We start from the raw sequence: 24,038 nt of genomic DNA, 5'->3' as shown, positions 1-24,038 counted from the left end.
TAAGGAGATTGTTTTACATTATTATTTGCATTTATCTAATATTAATAGCAATCTAGCTATATATTTTTTGTTTCAATTATGGTTATTAATTATTGTTTTTAAAATTCACTAGTATTAGGTATTTTTCAAATTATACCTTATTTTATTGAACAGGTAATATCTTGGTAAAAATGCACTTTACCTGTTTTAAAGGTTTAAGAACGACAATGCCACATCCTTCTCCTCTTCCATAGCCATCGGCCTTTTTGGAAAATGGTTTACTTGTTCCCTCAGGAGAGATCATTTTTGCTTTACTGAGAGCAACATAGATATGAGGATCTATGATACAGCTGACACCCCCGCATATTGCCATCTCACAATCTCCTGTGAAAGGAAAGAACCATTTTCAGGCGTTATAATATTATAAAGTACAAGTCTGGTTGTAAGAATATGTAATGTAAGTACGACGATTACTGATAATGAAAGTGTATCGAGTGGCAATCATTCTTTTAACATTTTGGATAAAGGGAAGCATAAGGCTTTAAAGGGAAGACAAGGCTTCACTGCTGGGTTCCCTTACCGGCAATGGCGGCGGCAGCACCCATCAGCCGATGAAAACATCGGCTGGGGTGCCGACATTACTGGATTCCAGGACAGGTAAATGTCCTAATATTAAAAGTCAGCCGCTACAGTATGTGTAGCGGCTGACTTTTAATTTTTTTTCTGGGGGTGGAACTCCTCTTTAAGGAAACCCTGTGCATGTTAGGTCATGGATAGGCAGAGCTTGCTGCCTGCAATATCTGTCCACCTTAAATTTTTTTGTACTATGACAAATACTTCAACTGTTGCTATGCAATTGGCTAATTATTATTTTTAATTATTATTATTATTATTATTATTAACAATATTATTGCATTCATCTCATGCAAACTGAAAAGATCGTTCTCTTTTCAAATGATAAAAATCTGTGTCTAAGCCCTCGATCACACTGAACATGGCTTTGAAATTGTGCGACTTCCCCTGAACTTGCACGATCTCAAAGCTGTATTTCAGTCCAACTTTGGGGACGACTTGAAAGACATCTATGTGGGTTCATGCACAGATTTCTATTGAGTTTGCCCCCGAAGTTGCCAAAAGTAGTGCAGGAACTACTTTTGAAAAAAGTGCGGCACCACAAAGTCCGGGACGCTCCAATTGCCAGCAATAGGCTATGATTTGACATGTGATTTGACCCGTCAAGTTGCATGTCAAGTCGCGCCAATGTGAATGGGTGCTAATACACAAATTTTTTCTATTATTGGTTGTTTATTCCTAGAGATGTCTACATGTATCTTTGATACAGAAAATCTGTTGGTATACACTGGAACAGTGCTTGGGGATCATTTAAAAAGCTAAAGGCAAATGAACTGTTAACTTTGTAGGCAATTATCACTTTGCGACGCCATGATTATTTTGCAAAGAGTACCTACAGTATTCACATGCAAGGAAAATAAAAAAACAATGTATTTTTGTTTGCACATAGTTTAATGATCGAAGTCAGCAGAGCTTCACTTTATTCACTAATGTTAAACCAAAACAAAAAAATCTTGCGCCAAGAGACCGGGACTGACGCTCCCTCCATGATAAAGCACAAGATCGGGCAGGGGGCCATTAAGCAGCTGTGTGGAGAAAATGCACCAGGAGTGATGCTTAAAATCAAACAGTCACACCAAATATAACCACAAGAAAGAACTGAATAGAGCCACTGATGTGGATGGTGGATGGCAACTACGAGCAGTGTAGTCACTGTTGATGACACCAGTGTAAATGAAAAAACATTAAAAAGTTTATTGGGAACAAACCCATAGGTGGACAGTTACGCCATGATAAAAGTGCAGTGATAAAATATGCAAAACTCCCCTTAGCCACACTAGTAAACCATAATGGGGCAAAGACTCACGGGATAGATCTCCTCTGGCGTGCTGTCACAGGTAACTCAACCAACCAGGGCGGTGGTTGCGGTGCAAGCTTCCCTGATTTAATCCAGCAAACAGAGGTGGACAAATGGAGGAAGCCCCGATGTACTGGGGGGGGGGGGGAGACACCACCATACCAGGCTGGGGAATGGCAGAGGATAAAACAAACAGCAGTGCTACTGCGGAGGCCAGAGGAGCTGACAAGCAGTTTCGTGGACAGCAGAGAAACAGCCTGGGCAAGACGTCATACACTCGAGGAGTCTCCATCTGAAACGAGGTTTGAGCCGCTTTGCTGGATTACATCAAGGCAGCTTGCACCATAACACTGTCCTGATTGGTTGAGTTCGAGTAACAGCATGCCAGAGGAGATCTATCCTGTGAGTCTTTGCCCCATCATGGTTCACTAGTGTGGCTAAGGGGAGTTTTGCATATTTTATCACTGCACTTTTCTCATGGACTAACTGTTCACCTATGGGTTTGTTTCCAATAAACTTTTTGATGTTTTATCATTTACGCGGGTGTCATCAAAACTAACTACATTGCTCATAGTTTTCATCCACAATCCACATCACTGGGTCCATTCAGCATTTTCTTGTGGTTATATTTGGTGTAACTGTTTACTTTATTCACTAAGCTAATGGAAAATCCCCTTTCAAAGTGGAAATTACCTTGCCAAGTAAACAGCCTATTTGACTTTCGTAAATCAACGCCCCCACATTTATCATTTCATGGAGACTTTCTGAGGTAAATATGTACCCACAGACATCAGGTATAAGTCATCAGAAACATGCCTTTGGTATGTTTAAGATGTTTTTGAAATGCAAATGACAGTTCTAAAAAACTATTTGCCCCAGTATGTATGCAAATTTTCCAGGATGGATTTTTCAGAAATTTGAACTAAAGTGTTTGTAAACCTCATGAAATGTGAGCAAAGCACATATATCTGAACTGTGTTTACTTATCTCTCTCAAAAAGCTCTAAGTGTTTTTTCTCTCTGGTGCTTTGTTCCTCTGTTACCAGCATGAGTCACTTCTGAGAGGTTTTCCCAGCACACAAGATAAAATTTGTGTTGGGGGGGAAGAGCTCAGCACTCAGCTTGTCTATTCAGAACAAGCTGAGTGAAGGGAGGTGTGTTCCTCTCCCCCAATCAGCTCTTACACACTGTACCTGCAGTCTCTCCACCCCTCCTCCTCCTCCTCCTCCTCCTCCTCCTCCCTGCTCCTCACAGATGCGGAAGGTCATATTTATATACATAAATGTAAAGCACAGTAAAAAATGGATGATCAACTAGAACTCCACCAAGGCTAACAATAATCATTACTTTATTATTGTTACCATTAAAGTTATAGAGACTACATAGCTTAAACCAACTTGATGAAAAAAAAAGCATCTGCAAAGAAGCAAGTGCCTACTTAACTCTCTGACTGCCTATGCCAATAATTACCATTCCATTGAGGAGAAATCACCAGGTGAAGTTTCTTCTGATGCAGATACTTTTCGGGATTGTGCACCCCACTGTGCTGAGTGGTGCGTCTAGTCAAACTCTGCCAGTATTGTGCTCTGTAGTGATGTGGGGGTCAGTGGGAAGAACATCTGTGCACAGAGAGATTGGCACTCTCGAAGGTTTGGGTTTCTGAAGGAACTTCACCCAGTGACAGACAGCATGAGTGGTAACTATTCACTTGTTTACAGACACTTATTTTTTTTAAAAAAGCTGTTTTAAGGCTTACAAAAATTCTCCCTTGTATCTGACATACCTGTCCGTAGTCAAAGTATGTAAAACAATACTGAGGGGCACAGGTAAATAGCACATTGCTTGTAAGCAAACCTGTCATATCACTATCAGACACAATTATATAAGCCAAAAAAGTGTATGCATTAGGCTGCCTAATAAAGTACAACTCCCTATTGGACAAGTTGGTAATTCAAGTTTTTATCACATTCAATGTGTGGAGAGTCACATAGACCGATGCATCTAGCATTTCACATGGATAACAGATGCACTATAGTAAGTGAGTGGTACCTTGCCATTTTTAAATTCAGTTGAAGCAAATAACAGTAATTGTCTGCCACGATTATGGACTCATGGGCTACACAAAAGCTGTAGGTTTACAGCCTATTTTATAAGAGTTCTGGTTTGACTCTAATTAGTACCTTGTCTGATGGCTTGGCATGCTAAATGTAGTGCAACAAGGGAGGAAGAACAAGCGGTATCCAGTGATAAAGAAGGCCCAGTCAGATTGAATTGATATGATATCCTGTTTGCTGCTATGCACATTGATGTGCCAGTTCCATTGAAGTGATTGATGTTTTCAGGATAATTATTGTATATAAATTCTCCATCCTTGTTCATTAAACCTGCGAAATAAGGACAGATATAATGAAAGTTGAATCTTCTTAAACCTCTTTGTTGGGTCAAATAACTCTATGGTCTAACTCAGCCCACTCTTCCACCAAGTGCTTTTCTACTAATGCAAATGAATGGTTCTGCTCTTTTACATTCTCCATAGTGAAAAGTATAAAAATAACCATCAATAATAATCATTATTCCTCATAATGATCCCCAAAGTTATATAAATATTAGAGGTTAAACAGTTAAATCGATTGGGGCTAGTAAGAGTTAGTGGATCATCTAATTACTAACATGGCTGTTTGATATCACTGTGGGAATTTATTAGAATGCAAATTAACTTTGTTTCTTGTGTTCAACAAAGAATCAATAAAGTATAAACAGTAGAATTTCTAGGAAAACAGAATTCATCACCCCCTTATTCCTGACTTCCTTGATTTCTGATTTGGTTACCACAGATTCCTGCACATTGTACATCATTGTTCTTTGTGTGGCCAACCTGAACTACTACTGAAATATCAAATGTTGACAAGATATTTTTGGCAGGATACATTTTTTTTATTGTTTACCTATGTAGACTCCAGTATTGCTTCCACTGATGCTCTCCATGGCATAACCAGCATCTTCCAGAGCCCTGTATGTACACTGCAGCAGTAGTTTGTGCTGTGGATCCATGTGATCAGACTCGGAATTATGAATTCCAAACAGTTTGTTGTCAAACATGTGAATTCTAGGATACAGAAATTTGTGTCATTTTAGTGGTGCTTATTCATTTTAGATAAAGAAGTGGTAGAGAGCTTCTGGGAACAATTATAAACACAAAGTATCCAGAAGTCAAGAAGTACGACTCAGGCTTGTATTTGGAAGAGCAAAGATGAAAGACCTTTAAATTAACTTCAAAAGTACTGATGTGTCTATAAGTACACAATGAAAATGATCAAGGGCTATAGTATTTTTTGTCACTCTCTATGGATGTGAAAGATGGACAATGAAAAAAATATTTCGAGGAATATTCTAAGAATATCCTTGACAGCAAGGTAAACAAACAAATGGTTCCTTCAAAAACCCATGCCCAACCTTTCACCGGAAGCTCAGATAACTAAAGTATAGCCGATCTTTTTTTGGACATATTATGAGAAGAATAAACTCGCTGGAAAAGACGATAATGCTTTGAATTGTTGCAGGGAATAGAAGAAGATGACCAGCAATAAGGTAGCTGAGTACAGTCACAAAAAGTATGTCATTGTAAAGACCCAAATTGAAGGTCAATCATTTTGGAGAGCACTATCCATGAGTACGCCAAGAGTCATCATAAACTTCATGGCAAATAATAAAAATACAATAAATTATTTAAAAATATAAAACATATGACTTTCTCTATAAGTGTAAAGCCCAGTATACAGTGGGTACGGAAAGTATTCAGACCCCCTTAAATTTTTCACTCTTTGTTATATTGCAGCCATTTGTTAAAATCATTTAAGTTCATTCTTCTTCCTCATGAATGTACACATAGCACCCCATACTGACAGAAAAACACAGAATTGTTGACATTGTTGCAGATTTATTAAAAAAGAAAAACTGAAATATCACATGGTCCTAAGTACTCAGACCCTTTGCTCAGTATTTAGTAGAAGCCCCCTTTTGATCTAATACAGCCAGGAGTCTTTTTGGGAAAGATGCAACAAGTCTTTCACACCTGGATTTGGGGATCCTCTGCCATTCCTCCTTGCAGCTCCTCTCCAGTTCTGTCAGGTTGGATGGTAAACGTTGGTGGACAGCCATTTTTAGGTCTCTCCAGAGATGCTCAATTGGGTTTAAGTCAGGGCTCTGGCTGGGCCATTCAGGAACAGTCACGGAGTTGTTGTGAAGCCACTCCTTCGTTATTTTAGCTGTGTGCTTAGGGTCATTGTCTTGTTGGAAGGTAAACCTTCGGCCCAGTCTGAGGTCCAGAGCACTCTGGAGAAGGTTTTTGTCCAGGATATCGCTGTACTTGGCCGCATTCATCTTTCCCTCGATTGCAACCAGTCGTCCTGTCCCTGCAGCTAAAAAACACCCCCACAGCATGATGCTGCCACCACCATGCTTCACTGTTGGGACTGTATTGGACAGGTGATGAGCAGTGCCTGGTTTTCTCCACACATACCGCTTAGAATTAAGGCCAAAAAGTTCTATTTTGGTCTCATCAGACCAGAGAATCTTATTTCTCACCATCTTGGAGTCCTTCAGGTGTTTTTTTAGCAAACTCCATGCGGGCTTTCATGTGTCTTACACTGAGGAGAGGCTTCCGTCGGGCCACTCTGCCATAAAGCCCTGACTGGTGGAGGGCTGCAGTGATGGTTGACTTTCTACAACTTTCTCCCATCTCCTGACTGCATCTCTGGAGCTCAGCCACAGTGATCTTTGGGTTCCTCTTTACCTCTCTCACCAAGGCTCTTCTCCCCCGATAGCTCAGTTTGGCCGGACGGCCAGCTCTAGGAAGGGTTCTGGTCATCCCAAACGTCTTCCATTTGAGGATTATGGAGGCCACTGTGCTCTTAGGAACCTTAAGTGCAGCAGAAATCTTTTTGTAACCTTGGCCAGATCTGTGCCTTGCCACAATTCTGTCTCTGAGCTCTTCAGGCAGTTCCTTTGACCTCATGATTCTCATTTGCTCTGACATGCATTGTGATCTGGAAGGTCTTATATAGACAGGTGTGTGGCTTTCCTAATCAAGTCCAATCAGTATAATCAAACACATCTGGACTCAAATGAAGGTGTAGAACCATCTCAAGGATGATCAGAAGAAATTGAAAGCACCTGAGTTAAATATATGAGTGTCACAGCAAAGGGTCTGAATACTTAGGACCATGTGATATTTCAGTTTTTCTTTTTTAATAAATCTGCAACAATGTCAACAATTCTGTGTTTTTCTGTCAGTATGGGGTGCTATGTGTACATTCATGAGGAAGAAGAATGAACTTAAATGATTTTAGCAAATGGCTGCAATATAACAAAGAGTGAAAAATTTAAGGGGGTCTGAATACTTTCCGTACCCACTGTATACTGGAGCAAGAAGACTGTTGCATGCACATGCGCATGCTCGTAATTTTGGGCAGAGGTTTATTGCAGGATGTGCACTAGGACATGCATGCAAACATATTAGCCTGCATGCTAATCAACGCATGTGCACGCATATGTGAACACGCATTGGCAATAAATAGCCTATTTAAGCTGGATTGTGATATGAACAGATTGCTGAGTGATCTTAACTTAGTCCCTGCTTTACCGGTGCCCTGACCTGCTACAGTATATGTTCCTTCCTGGGCACAACCCAGCTTGCCCCTGACCTGTCTCTGGATTCCTGCCTACCTGTTGTGACCTAAGCATCTACATTCCTGTACCTTGCTGCCTGGCTGTGTACTGATACCAGCTTGTATCCTGACTCTGCCTGATGTTCCTGACATCACTGCCTGGATGTTGATTACCTTTTGGCGTGTGTCCTGACTACACTCCTGTCTGCTGATCAAGTGTCACCATGGTCTGGTCACTAGTCCCTGTCTGAAGAGATCTACAGTCATCTGCAACCCGCAAACCAACAGCTGGCGTTGCCCACTACAATGGCCCTTATGCCGCTCTGTGTCCTCACACCTTCTGTCACCACTACTAAAGTTGTTGGATAAGAGGTGCAAGAGAAGCCCCCTCTCCAGCTAGATCTCCACCAGGTACGTGACAAAGGTTTTTTATGCATTTAAACCTATTTGGGTTACCATTTCATCCGATTGCTCCACAAGCTTCTTAGGTTGGAAATATAAGTGAACATTTAGAATAACTGAAATGCTATCCTTGTTTGTCTAATTACTAGTATTAAAGTATAACAAAAGTCAAAACTTTTTTTAAGATTTGGATAGAGTGGTGAGAGGTTAGAACTACTGTCAAGTTTTGATTGCTGTCTGTGTCCCCATTAGGGAGATCTACTCTCTTTTATTGTCCTGACCACCAATGTCACTTCCTGTTTAGTCTAAAGGACAAAAAGTGAATTAAAATATCTCTAATGAGAAACAGATAGCAGAGAAAAAACTGACAGGACAAGGGTGTTTACTGAAAGCAGTTGGCCTATGTGCATGATCTGAGTTGGGCCCCCTGTTAGCCTACAACAAGGGAGAGCCATGCCTAGCTCCAGCCACCTACACAAAGTAACGGTGGAGCGGTGCAGCTATTGTTCTGGGACGCCTTCATATGACGACGCACCAGAACAGCCTCTCTTGCACGCCCCCCGGGGGCGCGCGGAGCGGCGACCATGGCCGTGCGTGTTGCTATGATACGGCACGACCCCGATCTCGGTAAAGAGTCAATGACATGACTGTTTACCCATGGGATCGGCTGTGTCAAATCACTTCCGGTCACATGTAAATGAGGAAGTGCCGTTATTCCGCTCGTCTCACACTGTCAGAGTGTGAGGCGAGGAAAGCCGATCAGCGGCTCCTCCTTATAGGGGAGACAAGTAAAAGTAATGAGGGCAGTGATCATCAGTGCCCTGATTACACAAAATGTAAATAAAGTTCCAATTACTGCCCACCATCAGTGCCCACAGTGCCCGTCATCAGTGCCAAAAATCTGTGCCCATAGTGCTGCCAGTCAGTGCCCGCCAGTGCCTGCTCATCTAGGCACTGATGGGCACTGACTGGCAGCACTATTGGCACTGATTGTGGACACTGATGGTGCTGTCCATCAGTGTCCATCACTGCCGCCCAGCAGTGCTCATCAGTGGCACCTGTCAGTGCCCATCAGTGCCACCCTTCAGTGTCCATCAGTGCCGCCCGTCAGTGCCCATCAGTGCCGCCTCTCAGTGCCGCCTCAAGTGCCACCTCTCAGTGCCCAACAGTGCCACCTATCAGTGCTCATCAGTACCACCTATCAGTGCTCATCAGTGCCGCCTATCAGTGCTACCTATCAGTGCCCATCAGTGTGGCATAGCAGTACCTCCTCATCAGTGCCACCTCAGCAGTGCCCATAAGTGCAACCTCATCAGTGCCCATCAGTGCAGCCTATCAGTGCTGCTTCATCAGCGTACATCAGTGAAGGAGAAAAATTATTTATTTTCAAAATGTACTCACAGAAAATAAGAAAAACATTTTTTTTTTCAAAATGTTCTGTCTTTTTTCTTTTTTTTTGTAAGAAGTAAAAAACCCAGAGGTGATTAAATGCCACCAAAAAAAAGCTCTATTTGTGTAAAAAAAATGATAATTTCATATGGGTACAGTGTAGCATGACCACGCAATTGTCATTCAAAGTGTGACAGCACTGAAAGCTTAAAATTGGCCTGGGCAGGAAGGGGGTGAAAGAGCACTGTACGCAAGTGATTAAGCTTTTATTATTCTATATTTGGAGGCGCTGTATTATTTTCTTTGTTTATTGCAAGGATTTCCATCCGTCCGGATTTCACAGACAGGATCGGAGAGCAGCGGGTGTCAGTGGACATGTCTCCGCTGACATCCGCTGCCCCATAGGGATGCATGGAGCATCCGATCAGGTCCGCCTGAAAAACTGACAGGCGGATCGGATCGCCCGTGTGAAAGGTCCCGACTCCACACTGAAACTTTGCTAGATTGTATCACAATATCTATCTGACACAGCCATTTTAAGGCTGAGTTCATTATATTTACAGAAGGCACTTACCCCTTTACAATAGCTGCACGACTGGTGCATATTTTGCCCGGCTTGCTATAATCGGAGTCATACCAGTGTTTGGTGTTGAATCTTTCTTCAGGTATCTCAACTGTGCAGTTCCTTCCTTCAGCAATAACTTTCCAAAAGTTATCAATTCCTTCCCCTGGTACAAAGAAAAATCAACACAACAGCATAAACAGCATTAGAAATCAAATATACAATTTAATGTTTGACCGTTTTATTATAAACTCTACATGGGCTGTAGACCCATATACCCCTATAAATACACCCATTTCTGCTGAAGAGGATGGATTTCACAAGAATAATTTGCCGACATAACACATCTGTCTCAGTAGGCATAAACTAAGGAAGGCAGAATCTCAGAAACAGTGTAGGCAGAAGCTCGACAATAAGTTTTCCCCACAGTCATGCATCAAATGGCCAAGCACCATTACTGAACTGTACATTTATATATAAATAGATTTCAGAACAAGATGTTAATGAGCAAGAGAAAAGTGTGTCTTTTTCCTGTGTAGATGTCAAAACAATAGCTTCTTTTCAATTTTGCAGTATCAAACCAGTTGTGGTATAAAACAGCTGCATTTTTTTACCAAAATAACTTATAAAGTATTTTTAAATTAGCTGAATTAAAGAAAAGTTTTAACTGAATTGAACGTGTTCGTGTTGTTGGCTGTGATGTGAGAATGTTTGACTATCGTCATTTGAAAGTTACAAAGAATATAATGAAATATGTAATAAGGAAATAAAGATATGCATTTTGGGGGCCAAAAACATGCATGCATCATACACACTAACAGGAGAATAGCTGGGGGAGTCAATGGCGGAGAAGGATCTGGGTGTTCTGGTATTTTATCGAACTTTGTTGTAGATTCCTACCTTTAGTTATTCAGAAGAAATACCTGTGTCTATGTGGAAAATCAAATCTAATGGGAGTGGTTTCCTAATTATAAATCAGCTGCTGCACCTGCAGGGCTCTAATGAGGACATTGTCAGGGTCTGCATCCTTTTAGACCTGATTCCCTATTGGGGGTATCTCACCTAAAATGACATTTTTATTGGAGGGGATGCTGGAAATCTGACTTGTATCTTAGTGCAGACTTCTGGGAAAATCAGTGAGCCAATCACACAAGCAGGAAATTATGTTTCTAGGGTGTTTAGTACACATTCTGTGTACAGAACACCTCCAGGTTGCCATATTGCATTGCATTTACTGAAAATTACAGCGGCTGTAGATTGAAAAGGAAATGCCATTTTTAATCATTTTCAATTACAATATGACGTGTGTCGCAATTGTATACGCTATATAATTACTATTTTTTTTTTCCCTACGAAAGTGGAGTTACCCATTAATAGCATGCAATGCCATGCTGCGGTTTTTACAGCTAGGAAAATAGTTTCTTGTATTAAAAGAGGCATAGACTCGAGAGAGAGACATATTTTTGCCCCTGTACAAAAAATTTGTAACACCTTCTTTAGAATATGCAGCTCAGTTTTGCGCACCAGTTCACAAAACGGATATCAGTGAACTGGTAAGAGTGCAGAGAGGGGCAACCTAACTGATAAGAGGCATGGAGGAATTCAGATATGAGGAAAGATTAGAATGTATTCTCTTGAGAAGAGGAGATAAAGTGTTACTAAACCCACAACAGTAAAATCAGTCTGTATATGCAGTAAAGCATGCTTGTTATAATCACTGTGGAACCTAAGGGGTTAATCCTTTGCATTGTGTATAAAGGCTGTTTGATCCTGTCTTCCCTGAACCTCCTCTTCTTTCACTGTCTCCAAAAAATAACCTGATATTTACAGAGCCAGGGAACGGGTTGTATATGCTCAGTTAGGCATGTATTGCCAGAGAGTTTTTTTTTTTCTTGGGAGGATGCATGTGATTAGCACAGGGCCAATCAGCACTGTCCAGACAGAGGATCAGGGGAGAATGAAAAATCCACCTACAAGCCTTACTAGGAACTAATACAAATCACAAGGCTGCTATATACTGCTAATTAGGAAAAGGTATTTATCCATATATTTACTAAAATAATTGCATTTTCATGTTCTGTGTACTGTGGGAGACCAGATATAGTGAATGCAGGTTCTGGGTTTAATAACAGTTTAAGGAGGGATATGATTAGCATGTATAAATAAATAGGTGGTCCATATAGTGAACTTGGTGTTGAGTTATTCACTTTCACCTCATTACAGATGACAAAGGGGCACTCTTTACGTATGGAGGAAACTAGATTTAACCTTCACATATGGAAAGGCTTTTTCAAAGTAAAAGTTGTACAAATGTAGAATAGACTCCCTCAAAAACTGGTTCTGGCCAGCTCAGTGGATGTTTGATAAAGGGCTGGATGCATTCCTAAATGTTCAAAATATTACTGGATATTACTATTTAGAGTAATGACCACAGGGGTAGTTGATCCAGGGAATATCTATTTGCCTCATGGGGTATCAGGAAGGATTTTTTCCCCCACTGGAGCAAATTGGATCATACTTTATTGTGTTAGTTTGCCTTCTTTTGGAACAACTGTGGGTATATGATTGTGTATATGGAGGTTTTCTATTTGTGTGTGTTGTTTTCAATTGGTTTAACTAGATAGACTAGTGTCTTTTATTCAACCTCACTAATTAGGTAATTATGTAATACAGTTGCCTTCTCCTTGTCACCAACTTCCTTCAATCATCTTTTATGGGGCTAATATGTTCTGACCTAGCCTTCTTAATATATAATACATTTGAAAAAAAAAATGTTTTTTTTCTTTACTTTCCTCAGCAATGTGTCTGTCATAATCTATTTTAAAGAACATTTGTGTTTCATTAATATGCCTTTTACCTTTTTTTTTTTAACCACCTTGGTTTAACAAGGTTTTTTTAAATATTTGCTTCCCCGTAGAATGCACTGACAAATGTCATTGTTTAACATGTCTTTAAAACCACTTCCATTATTCTTGTTGTGTTCTTAGCTGCAAGAATTTGATGTCAATTAGTATCATATAACATGGAGCTCAGTTTAATGAAGTTGACTATTTTGAAATTAATTGTATTTATCCTTCCCTGTGTCTCTTTTTCCTATAATTTACAGACAACATAATTACTCTTTGATCACTATTGTCTAAATGATCCCTTACTTCCACATCTGCAATCAGCTGTGCATTGTTTTAATTAGTAAGTCCAGCAGAGCATTATCTCTAGTTGGGGCTTCCACCGTTTGACACAGGAAATTGTCCTGCATTACATTTAGGAAATGACGACCATTAGTCGAGTGTTCAGTTCCATCTGCCCAATCAATATCAGAATAGTTGAAGTCTTACATAAGTACATGATAACTTCACCCTGCCTTCTAGCCATTTCTAACTGTAAAATAAGTGGGGTCTCCTCCTCCTTTTTAAGGTTAAGGAGACTATAGCATACACCCACCATTAATTTAACATTTGCTTCGTCCCTTTAAAGCCCCCCGCTGCAATGTCTCCACCTCTTCACTAGCCCCATTGGTAATGTTTTTCCTCATATTCACAATCATATCACTCTTCACATACCTCTCCCCCCTCTTCTGCCTACCCTCTCCCTCTGATATAGGGAATACCCTTGGGTAGTTTCAAGCTAATCATGTGAGCTATCAAAAAACATGTAGAATTGTCAGGCAGCACTAAAACCCCAATAATAAATAAATATCAATGCAAAAAAAAAAAAATATATATATATATATATATATATATATATATATATATGTATATATATATATATATATTTTTTTTTTCATAGAAAAGCTGCTGCAAAACCCTAAAAATATAATATATTATTCACAGCCAAAATCGTAAAGTGCTACAATGCATAAAGTTCAAAAACAAAACTATTGGTGCAAAAAAAATCTTAAAGTGCTTAAAAGTTTCCATTCTGCCATGCAGTAGCAAAATATGTTTTCCATAATAAATAATCAGATGACAAAATGAAGTTCGTTAAATATGCACTCAAAAGTGAAATTTCATTTGTGATCCTTCCACACCAAAAATAATTAAAGTCGTGTGCACACTCTTCTAGACAGCATTAAACTCACCACAAGGGCTGGACCTTTGTCAGATAAGAAAAGGTCAAAAGCACATTATAAAATTATGTATCCTCCCCTTCACAGACCTGGATAAGCTCCAGTCATAGAGAGAAACGGGGGGAGACTCAGAGTGGAGCTTATCCAGCTCTATGAAGAAGAGGCTACATAATTCCATAATGCGCTTTTGACCTTTTGTTATCTGACAAAGGTCCATCTCTTGTGGTGAAATTATGGCTGTCCAGTAAAGTGTTAATTTAACTTTTGAGTAAAGCACATTTATGTGAGCTATCAACCCAGTTTCTGATATTTGCACAGTGTCCCCCCCCCCTCCGCCCCCCAAATATCAGAAGTTCTATTTCTTCCTTTATATTAACCAGGCTTCTGGCATTTGTGTACATACCCAATGTGACATCTGCGCAGGTACGGATGCAAGCACCCTTGGTACGTTTGGAGCCATGCACCCACACAGTTGTCACATTGGGAGCATCAGGTGTGTCCATGCAGCTGCTGTGTCCCAGTTGACGACAATGGGATTGCAAACTTAGAGATGCATGGAACATCTGTGCATCCCCGGCCATCATACGGGACAAAAATTCATATGCCCCTTGAGAACAAGGCCGTACTTTGACCCAACTACACTTCTTACTTCATTTTTTTTTATGCATATACATTTTCTGTTCAGTAATTCTTAAAGTATATGAAAAGGCAAAATCTATTTTTCTAGTTTTGGATGTATTGGAGAAAGTTTGACCCACTGACATGTTTATACTGATATTCACCCTGTCTATTTGTGCTGGTGATGACCAAAATTATGGCAAGTCAATGTTTTAGGGTCCTGTGGGATGGTGACTCTGAGTCTCTTGAATCATTCATCTCCATACTGAATGATAATGACAGAGGCATTAGATTGGCGCACGAAAGTAGTAGATCTGAAATTCATTTTTTAGATCTTAAAATTAAAGTGGTTGGAAGTTCCCTGGAAACCTCTACTTTCTTCAAGGAGACTGACAGGAACGGATTTATTGACACATCAAGTTGCCACCATGTGTCGTGGCTTAGGTCCGTTCCTGTCAGTCAGTTCCTCAGACTCAAGAGGAACTGCTCTAATAGAGCTGACTTCCTGCGGGAGGCTAGCACCTTGAAGTCCAAATTTTTGGAGAAGGGGTACAAGGAAGAGGAACTTGAAATGGCCCTTATACAGACAGACTCCCGTAATAGGGCTGACCTGTTGGTACACGAGAACGCGAGAGCAATGATGATTTTCAGTTTGCCTTTTTTTCATCATACTCCGTTCAGCATTTCTCTGTAAAAAAAACTGATTAGGAAGCATTGGCATATCTTAAATAATGACAGCCCTGTATTACCTGAAGCCCCTAAGGTTATTTTTAGGGGTGTGCCTCCGTTGAGGCTTAAAGTGGCTCCCAACATTGTGGATCCACCTAGGACCATCTCTTTTTTTCAAGAAAGGGGTGGTTTCTATCCATGTAGAGGTTGTGCTATCTGCAAGGTCAATGCTTGCAGATCTAGGAGAGTTGAGACGTTCTTTTCCAATGCTACACAATGCAGTGTTAAGATTAAGCCGTTCATCACATGTTCCACACGGCACGTCGTCTACCTACTGCGTTGCCCTTGTGGCCGCAAATATGTGGGTCGGACGATACGGAAATTACACGTGCGGTTACAGGAACATGTGGCGAATATACTGAAGGCATTCCCAAAACATAGTGTCTCACGGCACTATGATGAATGTCATGGGAATGACCCTAAAGGTACTGTCTTTTTAGGCATTGATAAATTTTCAGGCAGTTGGAGGGGTAGTAACCGTACCAGAGGCGTCTCACAACTAGAGACGAGCTGGATTTATCGGTTGAAAACCTATGCCCCTCACGGGTTAAATATTGATTGGGATATCAATTCCTTTATCAATAATGCCTGATAAATTGGGATGTCAGTATATTCTACACTGTTGGTTATCAGATCTTTTATCCTGGTTTTTTACATTTGGGGAAAGTTTTATTTGTTTTTATTCCATTTTTGTGATGCTAAAAAACTGTCATATTTAATACATATTATTTCATGTAGTTCACATTTTTAGTCTTTTTAATAAAATTTCCCTTTTCATGTTAATGTATACTATATAATGGAGCACTCTCAGGAATTTTTGTTTCTGGCCGCTAGATGGCGGTGTTTTCTTGTGAGGTCTAGTGCGACTGAGTAGAGCATTGTTCCCTTGGTAACCTATTGGTTTCCCCTATTTGAAACTCTTTATAAATAAGGTTTTCTTTTTAAGATCAAATATTGATTAGAAGCTCTTTGAAATTTAAGGTATACACATATATACAATTCTATTAATATTTGATTGGTCTATCGCCGCTTGCGGGGTCCAATTCCGGGTTTAGTTCCGGATATTGGCATGCAAAAGGCATACATCCGGTTCCGGGTTTTTGGTTAAGTCTCCTTCCTGTTGAGGGTTGGGGACGACCTCTTCCTGATGGCTCCGGATTGGACGCAGTGCGTCCCACCCTGTCTCACCCAGCATATAAACAAAGACGTTCTGCCGTAGGCCACACCCCCTGACGACGTCACGTGTTGACGAAACCGGTCGGAGGAGGAACCTGCGGTACGTCGTGCTGAGGCTAGCAAGGAGACATGGCGGCCATTTTATCGGTTGGAAACAAAAGTTCTGAGAGTATTGCTCCGAGACATGCTGTGATTTCTTCATGTAAACGTGAGTTGCCACTCTGCTTTTACTAAATAAACTTGTGAACGTACTTCACTATTGGAGTTGTCCCTCTCTTTCTCATGTGCACTTGTTCCGGTTGGAGCTGCTGAGGGAATACCAAGAATCGGTACATGTCGATCTGGGCACCGGTTTGTTCACACAGGCTGACTTTGATCCTTGTAATGGGGGTCATTGCATATTGGTAAGGGGCCATTTATTATCTTGGTGGCGGTTCCTGCACTCGGGGCTTTTTCCAAGTTTGAAGTGGTGGACAGTTTCCCTTCTTTTTGGAGCACTCTCTGATGAACTTTGTTTTACTGCATTTTATATTTGATCCATCCGAACATATGTATGGACTGAGGATTCCATTTAATTTTGTTAGCGCTGCACCATTTCCTGTCAGAGAAACGGCCATGCTGCAACTGGCAACTCCGCCATTACTTCCAATGGCCGCAATGGACTCAGGCCATAGACTCATTGTAAGTGAAATGGCTGTGCTGCAACTGGCAACTTTGCCAGTACTTCCCATGGCTGCAATGGACTCAGGCCATAGACTAATTCACTGGCCTATAAAAGGACTCTGCTCAGCCCATCTGATTGCTGGATTGTCTTCAGCTCTTCCTGTTTCCTGTGTATTGTTACTTCCTGGATTCCAGTTTGACCCGGCTTGTTCCTGACCTGTCTGCTCTCTCTCCTGGCTTCGACCCTCGGCTTCATCTGACCATCCGATCCTGCTCCAGTGTTTGACCCTCGGCTTGTGTGACCATCCCTGCTCTTTTGCCCTCTGCCTGACTTCTAGTGTACCGATCCCGGCTTGCTCAACGGACTTGCTTCTGCTCAAATCCCCTTGTCTTGGCGCCTGTTTGGACTGATACCTGTGTATGACCCTCGGCCTGGCTTTTACCTGCACATTGCTTGATTCCCTGGAGTTCCTGTGAGTTGTTCCGGATACCCTTGTGAACCTCTACCTGCACTCCACAAGCATCCAGTGCTCCTTGGGACGCGTCACCTCCTGTCCCACTTCCAGGGGTGATTCGCACCGAGCTGCAAGGGAAGCCCTCTCAGCATTTCGGCCTCTACCAAGAAGGGATCTGACAGTACAATCCAGCCATGTCAGAGGCCGACAGAGGTGCTTCCCAGCTCGAGACTCTTTGTCAGCAAGTCTCCTCTTTAACACAGGCAGTCCAGAGACTGCAGGACGGTTACTTTCAATTAGCGGGTCGAGTGTTGAACCTAGCTGGCGCACCCTCTCCTTCCGACCCCAATCAACCTCCTGCCAGCTCCGGGGGCACCTCCACTCAGCAAGGACCAGCCAGCCCTGCTCAGGCAGCCATGGTTTTCCCACCTGAACCCAGGATACCTACACCTGAACGCTTCCGTGGGGAACGGAGAAGGTTCAGATCCTTTAAGAATGCATGTCTCTTGTATTTAGCCCTTCAGCCCAGAACCTTCTCTTCAGAGACTGTCAAAGTAGGATTTATAATTTCTCTGTTGTCAGAAGAATACCAGACCTGGGCCCATAACCTCCTTGAGCAAAAGAGCCCCTCATTGAACTCTGTAGACTCCTTCTTCCAGGCCATGGCCCAGTTATATGAGGACCCCCAACGGACTGTTACAGCTGAATCAGCCCTACATGCCTTACAACAAAATAAACGTCCTGTAGAGGACTATACCATTGACTTCCGCAGATGGGCTGTGGATACAGACTGGAATGAGGCAGCACTCAAGTACCAGTACTGTCACGGATTGTCTGAAGCCCTTAAGGACGAGTTAGCTCGGGTAGAAACCCCTACGTCTTTGGAAGTCTAATCTCACTGGCAATCCAACTGGACAGGCGCCTGCGGGAGAGACGCTCAGAGCGCCTTCAAGGGGCCCAACCTACCTGGGTACTCCCGAAAGTCCCCCTTGCTGCTTCACCCCATCCTGGGCCTTCTGTCTCCGGGGGATCAGAAGGAGAACCCATGCAGATTGGTCTAATCTGTTCTGCCTTGACCCCTGAGGAAAGACAACGTCGCCGTCAAGCGAACCTCTGCCTTTATTGTGGGGAATCTGGCCACTTCCTACGCAATTGTCCTGTGAGACCCAGTAAGTCCTATTCACGACCTCTGCTGAACTGTCAAGTCGCCGGGTCATCCCCTACTCATCTTATTCTCCCTGTCTCCCTACAGGTAGCAGAAAAGAAGATTCGGCTTCTGGCGATCGTGGATTCCGGGGCATGTAGTTGCTTTCTGGACCGTTCTTTAGCTCAAAGACTGGGTGTCCCCATGCAAGCTAAGGAACAGCGACTCCATATTCTTCTGGCTGATGGTTCTTTGCCCAGTTCCGGGCCTGTTACTGAAGAAACGTGCCCCATCTTCACCACGACAGATTCCCTTCACCAGGAATTCCTCCGATTCGACGTCCTTTCCTCACCAATGTTTCCCATTATTTTAGGACTTCCCTGGCTACAGGCCCACAACCCACAGATTGACTGGGTTAAGAGAAGGATCTCCTTCACGTCTAATTACTGCCTGAACCATTGTTTCCCACCCGGATCTGATACTTCTGCTGCTTGCCTGGCCGTCCAACCAGTACATGATCTCCCGGAAAATGTCCCCGCAGTTTATGAGGAATTCATGGACGTATTTGATAAAAAAAAGGCCGAAGCTCTGCCTCCTCACAGGCCTTATGATTGCCCTGTAGAACTTCTGCCCGGAGCCGAGATTCCTTTCGGAAGGATATTCCTGTTATCTGAGAAGGAGCTGGAAACCCTCCGGATTTATATTAACGAAAATTTGGAAAAGGGTTTTATCCGCCCTTCCTCCTCACCAGCAGGGGCCGGGATATTCTTTGTCGAAAAAAAGGATGGCACACTAAGACCTTGTGTAGATTACCGGGAGCTTAATAAAATTACTATTAAAAACCGGTATCCTCTACCTCTTATCCCGGAACTGTTTCAACGTTTCCGGGCAGCTCAGATCTTTACCAAATTGGATCTCCGTGGAGCTTACAACCTTGTTCGCATTAGGAAAGGAGATGAGTGGAAGACGGCGTTCAGAACACGGTTTGGCCATTTTGAATACCTGGTCATGCCTTTCGGGCTGTGTAACGCCCCTGCTACCTTCCAACATCTAGTTAATGACATTTTTCGGGAATTCCTGGATCTCTTTCTGATTGTCTACCTAGATGACATACTAATTTTTTCCTCCACTCTGGAACTCCACCGGACCCATGTTAAAAAGGTACTATTTACTTTAAGGAAACACGGACTTTATGTGAAACCAGAGAAATGCGAATTCGAGAAGGACTTCATTCAGTTCCTGGGTCTCATTATCTCAACAAGCGGCATTTCCATGGATCCACAGAAAGTGCAGTCAATTCTCGATTGGCCAGCCCCCTGTGATAAGAAAGGAGTTCAACGCTTCGTGGGGTTTGCTAACTTCTATCGGAGGTTCGTGAAGGGGTTCTCTATGATTATCTCCCCCATTACCCAATTGACCCGCCAACAGGTCCGTTTCCATTGGTCACAGGAAGCTCAAACGGCCTTTGACAAACTGAAGACGTTGTTCACCTCAGCACCTATTCTCCAGCATCCTGATCCAACCCTACCTTATGTGCTTGAAGTGGATGCTTCAGAAATAGCCACTGGAGCAATCTTATCTCAAAGACAGGGACCAAAGACTCTTCTGCACCCTGTGGCTTTCTTTTCCCGGAAGATGACACCTCCGGAGAGAAACTATGACGTAGGGGATCTGGAACTCTTGGCCATCAAATGTGCCTTGGAAGAGTGGAGATACTTGCTTGAAGGGGCTACTCATCCCATTTTGATATTCACAGACCACAAAAACCTGGAATATCTCAGGACAGCAAGACGCCTGAGACCCCGCCAAGCTCGATGGGCCTTGTTCATTTCCCGGTTTAACTTTCATCTGACTTACAGGCCAGGGTCCAAGAACGGGAAAGCAGACGCCTTGTCCAGAATGTTTCCAGATACCCCAAACACAGCTGAACCTAACACCATCCTCTGGGCTCAAAATTTTTTGCTTATTCAAACGGATCTGCAATCAGCAATTAAGCAAGCCTCAGTTCAATGTCTCGATCTGGGACCTCTTCCTTGGAAAAACGCGGGGGATTCTTGTGGTTCCAAAAAAGGATTTTTGTTCCTTCACAAATCAGACTACAGGTCCTAAAGACTTTGCATTATCACAAGCTTGCCGGGCACTTTGGGGTCAGGAAGACATGTGAACTCATTCAGCGCCACTTTTGGTGGCCCAATTTAGTTCAGGACTGTAAATCCTATGTGGGTTCTTGTATTACGTGTCAGCGTAACAAGGGGGCTAAGACCAAGTCCTGGGGCCTGTTAAGGCCATTGCCCATCCCGGAACAGCCCTGGAAGCAACTATCCATGGATTTTATAGTGGAATTACCACCTTCAGAAGGTTTCACTACTGTCCTGGTGGTGGTGGACCGTTTCTCGAAGATGGTGCACTTTTTGCCTATGATTGGCACACCTTCTGCCGTGGAAACAGCTAACATGTTTATTAAAGAAGTGGTCAGGCTACACGGTCTCCCGGACAGTATAGTATCGGACAGAGGCGTCCAGTTCACCTCCAAATTCTGGAAAGAGCTTTGCAAATCCTTGTCCATTGAGATATGCCTATCATCAGCCTACCACCCGCAGAGTAATGGTCAAACGGAAAGGACCAACCAGACCCTTGAACAATACCTACGTTGCTTTTGCACTTGCTCCCAGGATAACTGGGTCTCTTTACTTCCGTGCGCAGAATTTGCGTATAATAACGCCCTGCATTCTGCAACCAACCAGACCCCGTTCTGGGTGAATTACGGGTTCCATCCTTCTTTTTTGCCCAGTGCTTTCTCAGAAACATCAGTTCCTGCAGTGCAAGACCGGATAATGGCTATCAGGGATAACTACCGGGTGCTACAGGACTCCATATCCAAAGCCCAACAGGAGTACAAGAAATTTTATGACCGCAAGAAAAAGGAAAATCCTATGTATAAGGTCGGGGATAAGGTGTGGCTCTCCTCTAACAATCTACGACTATCTTGCCCTTCTAAAAAATTGGGACCAAGGTTTATTGGGCCTTTTAGAATCAAAAGGATGATAAACCCTGTGGCTTTCGAACTAACTTTACCTAATTCATACAAGGTCCACCCTGTATTCCATGTTTCCCTGCTTAAGCCTGCAATTTCTAGCCCCTTCCCAGGGAGGGAAGAATTGCCTCCACCTCCAGTTTCAGTGGAGGGTGAACCTGAATATGAAGTGGAAACCATTCTGGATTGTCGAAGAAGGGGTGAGCTCATACAGTATCTTATTAAATGGAAAGGTTACCCCCCTGAAGACAATTCCTGGGAACCCGCTAGTAACCTGCATGCCCCCAGGCTGGTACAGGAATTCCACAGGAGATTCCCGGAAAGATTGGCCCGGTTGGGCATCCGGAGGCTGCCCCTTGGGGGGGGGGCACTGTCAGAGAAACGGCCATGCTGCAACTGGCAACTCCGCCAGTACTTCCAATGGCCGCAATGGACTCAGGCCATAGACTCATTGTAAGTGAAATGGCTGTGCTGCAACTGGCAACTTTGCCAGTACTTCCCATGGCTGCAATGGACTCAGGCCATAGACTAATTCACTGGCCTATAAAAGGACTCTGCTCAGCCCATCTGATTGCTGGATTGTCTTCAGCTCTTCCTGTTTCCTGTGTATTGTTACTTCCTGGATTCCAGTTTGACCCAGCTTGTTCCTGACCTGTCTGCTCTCTCTCCTGGCTTTGACCCTCGGCTTCATCTGACCATCCGATCCTGCTCCAGTGTTTGACCCTCGGCTTGTGTGACCATCCCTGCTCTTTTGTCCTCTGCCTGACTTCTAGTGTACCGATCCCGGCTTGCTCAACGGACTTGCTTCTGCTCAAATCCCCTTGTCTTGGCGCCTGTTTGGACTGATACCTGTGTATGACCCTCGGCCTGGCTTTTACCTGCACATTGCTTGATTCCCTGGATTCCTGAGAGTTGTTCCGGATACCCTTGTGAACCTCTACCTGCACTCCACAAGCATCCAGTGCTCCTTGGAACGCGTCACCTCCTGTCCCACTTCCAGGGGTGATTCGCACCGAGCTGCAAGGGAAGCCCTCTCAGCATTTCGGCCTCTACCAAGAAGGGATCTGACATTTCCATTCTATACTGCAATTTAGATATGGTATTTCTGATTCTAGATCAGGTGCTGGCTGCTTTCATTTGGTATGTTGACCTTTTATTGTATTTGATTTATGTATGTTTTTATCTTTACATTTTAGCCCAGCAATATCCCCATTTTTATAATGTTTTAGGGTTGTCACCACAGCAAGAAATGGAGGTAAATCATTTATGTAGGACAAATATTCAGCAACAACAGTCTAAGACAAATTTCCTCTTAATTTCCTGAGATTTTTATTCTTCCATATTCCATATTCAGAACTAAAAAAAAGTTTTGGGTATGCTATACATACTGTACATTTTAAAACAATTTTATATATCTTTCTACTATCTTACGGGTTTATATGTGTCATACGGTCTTATTGGGTACTTCAGTGCCACTTTATGATCCTAGATTGTGTCAACTAGCTTGTAGTAACATTTGGAAATGTCCACACCACAGGCTATATATAGGGATGTATATTGCATACCTTGTATCCCTTTACTCGAAATGTACACCCTTTACTTATCTTTTTTTTTTTTCTTTATGTCAATGCCTTGTGATTTTTGCTGTATGTTTATTTGACACAATAAAACCTTTTCCTGATTTCTAAAAAATAAATTGTGTACTACTTGTGTTCCTTTTGCTATTTAAATATTCTAATTTTACACTTTGCCTATTTCCTGCTTTGTGATAATTGTCTGGAACTGAAAATACAAAGGAGAGCATAGTAAAATGTGTGTTTATATTGATACCAGCTTTTTTTCCACATATGCATATCATACAGCTTACTAAACATGGTTTATTTTTTCCATCATGTGTATCATGGTTTGAAATACTCACCACCAGGAAAATTGCATCCTATTCCAACTATTGCTATTGCATCTTCTGGGTAATCCATCTTCCAGTATTTCTAAATGGTAAATGCGAACCCTATATTGTATGAAAACCATAAGGTGAGGAAAGGTTTTTTACAACCTTTTTAATGCTGGGAAAGAAAAGAAAAATGCGTTAGTCTACATTGGGATATCGCTCCACTATACCTGACAGAGTATCCACTTAACATGCCCATTGCTTCAGCAATGGATACCTCCATTGTGCTCTTCTACAACCCACATATTAGCTGCCTCAGTGTCTACCAATGTTTCCTA

The 24,038-nt window shown here is 42.5% G+C and overlaps 1 protein-coding gene across 1 annotated transcript in view; it reads right to left on the bottom strand.

The window, feature by feature from the left end:
• The window catches only part of LOC309555685 (mycocerosic acid synthase-like), a gene marked incomplete at its 5' end in the record, with an annotated part of 31,724 nt that extends 7,936 nt beyond the window's left edge, over positions 1-23,788 (bottom strand). Inside the window, 5 exons of the mRNA XM_082257725.1 lie at positions 182-363; positions 4,089-4,292; positions 4,854-5,014; positions 9,940-10,093; positions 23,731-23,788. Of these exons, the coding sequence (XP_082113851.1) occupies positions 182-363; positions 4,089-4,292; positions 4,854-5,014; positions 9,940-10,093; positions 23,731-23,788 (759 nt within the window). The remainder of the gene's footprint in view (positions 1-181; positions 364-4,088; positions 4,293-4,853; positions 5,015-9,939; positions 10,094-23,730) is intronic.
• Between the last annotated feature and the right edge of the window lie 250 nt (positions 23,789-24,038).

The sequence above is a fragment of the Pelophylax lessonae genome (genome assembly GCF_965119305.1).
Source record: "Pelophylax lessonae genome assembly, chromosome: 5".
NCBI lineage: Eukaryota > Metazoa > Chordata > Amphibia > Anura > Ranidae > Pelophylax > Pelophylax lessonae.
The sequence above is the reverse complement of the archived record's forward strand: the minus strand, read 5'-3'. Positions and strand labels throughout refer to the sequence as shown.